The sequence below is a fragment of the Sinocyclocheilus anshuiensis genome, unplaced genomic scaffold (genome assembly GCF_001515605.1).
Source record: "Sinocyclocheilus anshuiensis isolate Anshui unplaced genomic scaffold, SAMN03320099.WGS_v1.1 scaffold1355, whole genome shotgun sequence".
In the NCBI taxonomy this organism is placed as follows: domain Eukaryota; kingdom Metazoa; phylum Chordata; class Actinopteri; order Cypriniformes; family Cyprinidae; genus Sinocyclocheilus; species Sinocyclocheilus anshuiensis.
The window spans coordinates 437,418-445,079 of NW_015540070.1; the positions used below are offsets into that span (position 1 = coordinate 437,418).

The 7,662-nt window shown below is 37.5% G+C and overlaps 1 protein-coding gene across 6 annotated transcripts in view; it reads left to right on the forward strand.

Moving 5' to 3' along the window:
* Positions 1-7,662, forward strand: part of LOC107687175 (tensin-3-like) — a 57,044-nt gene that overhangs the window by 17,744 nt on the left and 31,638 nt on the right. For all 6 annotated transcript variants that reach the window (XM_016484399.1, XM_016484400.1, XM_016484398.1 and 3 more), the window contains one exon: positions 4,877-5,704. In XM_016484399.1, the coding sequence (XP_016339885.1) occupies positions 4,877-5,704 (828 nt within the window). The remainder of the gene's footprint in view (positions 1-4,876; positions 5,705-7,662) is intronic.

A 7,662-nucleotide genomic window follows, 5' to 3' on the forward strand; every position in this document is an offset into this window, starting at 1 on the left:
AAAACATAGGCCTACCATTAAAAGCCGTGCTTGCACAGGTTCTGCACGATCCTCTTCAATAATATCCTCTGCTTCTCAATCGGGCTCAAACTGATAAGCGATATTAATGATGCTGTTGTTTACAATACAACCGGAGCACATGCTGCTGAGGTGAGGGGGGGGATGATTAGACGTGCACTAGAGGCGGTTTAACCAATCACAACACACTGGACTAGCTAACCAATCAGAGCCCATCGCCTATTTCTGAGGGAGTGGCTTAATAAAAGCAGGAAATTATCAGCATGTTAATAGGAGACGGGACAGAGCGGTGTGGAATAAAGGTAAATTATGTGAAAAAAATAATGTTTTTTTTTTTTTTTTTTTTAAACTAAGCATTAACACATGTTAGACTCCACCCCATAAACACAATCAAGCCTAGAAATAAACCAGTGAACCACCCCTTTAATATTTTTGTGGAAACTGCGATACATTTTTTTCCTCAGCATTTATTTGAAATATTTTGCAACATTATACTGTAAATGTATTTACTATCATTCTTTCTTAAAAGAAAATCTTACTGACCCCAAACTTTTGAACAGTAGGCTATTTTGATACCAATATTCAGGGTGGCTCAACTTACCCACTGGCACATCTTACCCCACCTTCCACTATACACACAATTATGCAGAAGTAAATTGCTTCAAGGAGTAGAACATAGTGAGTGTTTAACTCCACAAAATTGAACTTTGTTCTCCTTGTCCAGTTATAGTTCAGTGATCAGGGAACAAATAATTTGCACTTGTTATGTTTACCCTTCACTTCTGCACATAGTCTAGGCTAGGGCAATGCACAAGAATCGGAAATTCCAGGGCCAGATATTTAAAGGTTGGGAGTTTCTGTGCACAACTGCAAAAAATCAATCCCAACAGCTTAATGTGTGTGTGTGCGTGTGTGTGTCATATGGGACTGAGGCTTGATGCACATCTGGTTGTGTGATTCCGTCTCGAGCAGCCATGTAATTTAGAGATACCTCATGGTTGGAGCACAAACAGCCTTTACAATTTACTATACATAAACTCAAATATAGAATTACACACGCTCACAAACACACACTGTATGTCTGTAATTATTGCCAGTCGTAGCAACAAACAGTCTGAAGGAATTCTGCTGCCAAATGACTAAAAGTTGCATGCTTTTTTTATCTCTCTCTCGTTATCTTTCTTTTGCTTTCTTTCAATCTCTTTCATCATTGTGAGTTTCTTTTTACCTGCTACTCTTGTTCTTTACTATACCAATACCTCCCTAATCTCTCACTCTGTCTCTTTTGCGCTCCGTCTCTCACCCACACATAACTCCGCCTTTGTGTTTACATTCCCCGCTCCATATTTGGAGGGCTCAAGGTCCTCAGAGCGTCCGTTCGCGCTCTACAACAAGCGTATGTGTGTGTGTACAGCTGTATTCCGAGGAGCATTGGCTGGCTCGGGTGGAATAATGCTTCCCAAGCCAGGATTTTCCCGTACACCCAGGAGGGGCACCTGAAAGTGGTTACCTGTGTGTGGAGGTAGAGAGAGAGAGAGAGAGAGAGAGAGAAAGAGAGAGAGAGAGAGAGAGAGAGAGAGAGAGGGAGAGTGAGCAGTACTGTAAGAGGAAAAGGAGGAGGGAAAACAGGGGAAAGGGAGGAAAGAGATTGACTGAGAGAAAGAAAAAGAAGAAGAGGAAAGAAAAAGAGACCCAGGGGAGCTGTTATCACCTTATGGGAAAAAATGCAAGCTGCCTGTCTGTTTAAAACTGCATGAGGAGAAAAGGAGAGAAAGAGAGAGCAGGACAAAATGGGCAGAGACGCCTGCAGGATAAACACGGTCAGGACCGCTTGCCTCTTTCCTTCCCTTTTTCACCTCTTTCTTTATTCATTCAAGAAATGTTGTTTGTTTTTTCTTTTTTTCTGTATTGTAGAGGCTCTCTTTCTCACTTGTGACTCTGTCAGTTGTCTTTTTACTCTTCGTCATAGTTTCCATGGTCAAAGTCATCTCAGATACCTTTGGGGTCTGATTCGAGAGGATGTTTCTGGAAAGCATTAGGTTTGTGACGCTACGTGCATTTTTGAAGCAGTGCAGGGTGGTGGGATATACTTTCAGCAGCAACACGCTTGATTTATTTTGTGAGTTGTTGAAAGCTCTTGTGATAAACGAATGCAGTTGTGCTTCATTTATCAAGAAAAGTTGCAGCATGGGTCACTTTTAAAGTACTTTTGAGAGAAACAAGAAGTCTCAGGTATTGCATTTGATGTTTTATGCAGTCTTAAGGTACTTGGTTAAAACATTTTTGGGCAGAATATGAAGAAATATTAGTATGTTGCTCTTTTACTAATTTATAATGTGGACTTTTTGTTAGTTGCAAAGTCAAAGTCAAGTTTGTTGTCATTTTTCTCAATGGTTTTGATCAAGTGGTTTATTAAATATTTATTTTAGATTATGATAAAGTTTGTTTGATAGTATGATGACTATTGACTCTCAGTTGTTGGGTGTGTGTGTGTGTGTGAGTGTGAGTGAGTGTGAGTGAGTGTGTGTGTGTGTGTGTGTGTGTGTGTGTGTGTGTGTGTGTGTGTGTGTGAGTGTGTGAGAGAGTTGCCAGCTGTGGCGTTTTATCATGCATGCCTGGTATTTGGATTTCAGTCTCTTGAGACTAGGAAAGCTTTACTGGTTTAGTTAAAAAGGTCTGTGTTTTTCACCAGTTGACATACCAGTTTTGCCATTGTGATCAATCCCAGTTTATATTAGGTGTCTTTGCTTAACATGTACTTGCATCAAAAAAATATATACAATGTACTTAATGTGTTCATATTGTATTGCATAACACGTTTGTCGCTATTGAGGTGACACGGTTAAGGTTAGCGACAGGTTTTGTGGTGTGGTTAGTGCTAAGGGTGGTTTAAGGGGTAGGATAAACAGAGTAGTTACAGAAATTAATTACAGATATAATTACATCAGGTGTTTTTTTTAAATATAAAAAGCATGTATGTACACAATTGTATCAATTTATTAATTTAAATGTTAGTACATAGTAGTTAAAGACAGTATAAAGTTTGTATGTGTGATAGGATTATTTCTGGTTGACAAAACACAATTTTTACATAACATATATCTATAGTGTCTATAGAGTGCTGCAGTGATGACGTATTTTCACCCTGGTTTTTTTAACAAGAACCCAATAGGATTTTTCCATTGGATTTTTGATTATTTCAGAAAATAAACTCCGTGACCAACAAAAGTTTATGATTCATAGACGTTTTTATCATCATGTTAATCTTCACAAATAAACACAACTTGAATGAATTTTGAAGCCTAAATACCAGAAGGTAAAAGCTGAACATAGGCTAGAACTACACCATGGTCGCATGATTTCAACGCCATCACCATTACGTTTCCGACAACTCTTTCAGTGTTTGTTTAAAAGTATTTTTCCTGAAAGTTTGAGTTAGCATAGTTTGTAAGAGCATGATTAAAACAACAAGGTGTAGGATGTTGTGTCATGTGAGAATATCTTGAGATTGTGTTAAACAAAACCTTTATTTTCAGCAAAATTTTATTTCAATATCCATTGAGAAAAACTCAAACCCATTGATAAAACTAGAAGTGCTAAAATGCCTACTCGTTTTTGGGGTTTTACCTATAAAAACATATAATCTCTGCTGCAATCTATTGTCAAAAATGATCATAGAGTGTGGCGTGATGTTAAATATCAGTGTTTGCGTGTGTTTGTACAAGCCTGCATGTGTGATGCTGCCTTCTGGCTTCATGTTGAACAGTAGATATGTGTTATCAGTCATGATCATTGCTGCGAGACTCTGAGTGTGTCATGACACATGACGCTATCTGCTGCGATCTGTGTTCAGCTGCTGCCGGCTGACTGATGTGTCTTCGCTAGAACACACACAACGGCCACACAAAGACATATCTAGGTCTGTGTACCTGTGTGTTTGTGTGATGACTAAGGTGTCTGCAACTCGTTAGAGGCGTGTTAACATTGACTATAACACACACAACTGAATGTAGGAGGAGTGTGTGAAGATAAGGGGCCACAGGTATGACTTTGTTTTCAACACTTATGTGTCACACTCACCATGGTAACTTTTTACACTTTAAAATTGTTATACATAAAGAAATGGGTAGTAATTTTAACAAACTTGTTTGAAATGAAGTATTTTTACATATCAGAGGTCATGGATGCCAAATACGACTGGGAAAATCTCTCAAATCTGCACTTTGCTTTTGCATGATGCTTCATCCACACCAACAGGTGTCAGTATAAATTATATAAGCTAGACAAAGATATTTATAAATATATAAATTATATTTGAAAAGGCTGTATCTATGTAAACTGGTAAATGCCACCGCAATGTCAAAAACAATAAAAGTTAGGGGCATGTCAGTAAGAAAACATGGTGGACACCGTAAATTCAGGATATGTTTTGATGTTAAATTTGCTGAAATGTATGAAATCATTATTATCAATAAAATGTAAAAAATGGCATTATACAATAGTAGGCAATTTTGATGGTTTTGTACATTTTTGATAAATATATAACTATTTAGTTTACAGCACCTTCACAAATTTAGTAAGAACATAAAAAAGCAAAAGCACACCTAATACATATTCTTTATTTATGATTTTGTAGAAGTAAAGTGAAATAAAAAAACTTTGCTATATATTCTAGCTTCATTTTGCTCCTTTCAAAGTGATTTGTACACACCTGACATAATAATTCCATCTTCTTATCTCATAAATATGACCTTTTTAGGAGCACTGGAATGCACCATAAGTCCTAAATGAGTTCCAAATTGTAGAGGTCAACTAATTCTCTACTGATTGTACTAACTTTTCGTTCTTTCTTCCACAGCCAAGCAAAAAGAAGGCGCACGCTCTCTGAGCAGTGACTCTGGACTCTCCAGCTCCTCCCAGTGGACTGGAGGACAAACCTCTGGGCTCCCAATCAGCTACGGCTCTGAGGAGCATTCCCAGCTCCCCAGAGTGATCCCTGGGCTCAGAATGGAGGAGGAACAAGCTTCTCCAGGCGTCACGAGACGTGACCCTAAAGCCAATCAAGCTACGTTTGATCATTACAGTCATTTAAATGGTCAAACAATGTTTATAGAACGAGAGACGGATATTATAGATGATGACGAAGACATCATCGCTCCGAATGCTGCTGTTTTAGACTCTAAAGACACACTGTCTTCAAAGGAAATGTCTGGCTTGTCTTCAGGTGAATGTCAGAACTCTGTCCAATCAGATTGTCAAAGTGAAGCTCCTCCTGCCATATTTAGAGATGTGAATTCCTCAAACACACTCTCACACACTTCAGTACCTTCTGGAAATCAGACACATATATGGGTAAAACAGCAACAGTCCACGTCTTACATGTACACTCCATCAGACAGACTGGAACACAGAGAGGTGATGGAGCTCCAAAAAGGTGTAAGCAAACCTTCATTACCAGACAATGGCTTTCCGGAGACGCAGTCTGAGCCAGACAAGGATGATGAGTTTGCGACACTGGCTTTGGATGTTGATCAGTCAATCGAACAACTCAATCAGCTGATCCTGGACCTTGACCCTGACTTTGAACCAATCCCCACACAGGCAAGGAGTCACATGACCCACTCGGCCTCCCTTCAGACCAATGGAAAGACGCATTCGGTTGGAAGGGCCAAATCCCTCCAGTCAGGTAAGAGCAAATCCTGATACATTCATCAGTCCTGAATCAATTTATTGATTCCAACTGGCCAGCAATCCACCAAATCATTCTAGTTATGTTTTTGGACAAAATACTGTGATATTCTTTGAAATACCCTGGTGTATCATATAAATGTCACAGTAAATGAATATAGCAAGCATTGCGTGTAACAAAATAAATATTAAAAGTACCATGGTATTAATATCTGAGACCATCACAGTACCATGGTTTTGTCAATGTGCATTTTGTAAGAGTTCACAAACTTGATAAATACACAATTTCTGCACATGCCCAGCAAATGAACCTTTTTATTATAAGGCAATATTTTTACCTTTTTGATTTTATAACTTATATTCTGTAGACTATATTTGTTTTTCTAAACATAAAATGCACAGGATGCTGTCAATTTATATCAAATACTTTTTGAAATTTGCTCTAATTTGAAATATATGCTCATAATTTCATTATTATGACTGTAAAATCAAATTAATATCAAATACATGGGTAACTGTAAATAGATATCATAAGGCAAACAAAAATTTGTTTATTTTATATACTCTACAGTTCAAAAGTTGGGGGTCGAACACATTTTTTCATTAAATTCCAAATTTCATCGAAACATCAAAATTTGTACATTTACTTTAAAGACATGTATACTCTTACAAATATATCTATTTTAAGCAAATGTTGTTCTTTTAAACTTTCTATAAATCAAATAATCCTGATCAATTCTTTCAAAACATCATCACCAAATCTTATCGAACCAAAATCTTAGAATGGTACTGTGTGTATGTATAGATACATATGTATCACATTTCAAATACATGTGGAATTTTTGGTGCTTTCAGTGGCAGTTTTGCCTTGTTCACCGGTTAATGTCTGAGCGCTCAGTCTAGTGACTTTTTAAATGAATGTTTGTGGTTTCTGTTGGCAGGGGCCTAGTTTATGTTAATAAATGCACACAGGTAACATACAATGGTCCTCTATGTGCAGCTCCTGACAGGTTTGCTAAAGAAAATAAAGTCCTGCCTTTCATTTGTGTATTAAAGTTATTTACTCAAGAGTAGTGAGTGATTTTTCTCTGTGTTTTGTTTTATTAATAAAGGAATAGTTCACCCAAAAATAAAAAATTATGTCATCTGTCTGTCATTTCTGTCAGTGTTTTATTTTTTATACCATCATTTACTCACTCAAAAGTTGTTTTAAACCTGAACGAGTTTCTTTCTTCTGCTGAACTTAAATGTTATTTTGAAGAATGTGAAAGAGTTGCTGGGCCAGTGACTTTCATAGTATTTTTCCTACTATCAAATGTAATGTGGACCAGCAACTGTTTGGTTACCCACGTTTTTCAAAATATCTTCTTTTGTGTTCAGCACAATAAAGAAATAAATACAGTTTTGGCACAGCATGTGAGTGAGTAAATAACGACAGAAATAAAATTTTAGGGTGAACTATCCCTTTAATGACAGTCGGCAGCATGTTTAGTACTGTCCCTAAGACCTGCACGCATCTAATATACAGGCACGTATCCGAATTTCTCTCAACTGTTTACTTTCATTTTAGACATAACCAACTGAGTCTATGGCTACGTCCACACGAAGCCAGAGCTTTCCCTATCCAATCTTTTTTTTCACGTCGTCTCAAGAAATATCTGTGTCCACACGAAACCGACACAAAACGATGTAGTATACATGCCAGACCAGCATGTGGCGCTGCAATTCTGCGCCAGAGACTTGGACTATGCGCATAAACCTTGCGCGCGGTATACAAACGAACATGGAACAATACATTTATTAATCTGTGTTAATGTTAGTTAACTTGTGTTGTGTTCAGAACCCTATCACACTTACGAGGTTACAGAGCAAAAAGGACCCGGCCTCAAAAAATTGCTTATAAATCACTCATTATGCTATATTATCACCAAAGATTGGATTCAATCTTTTTGTCAA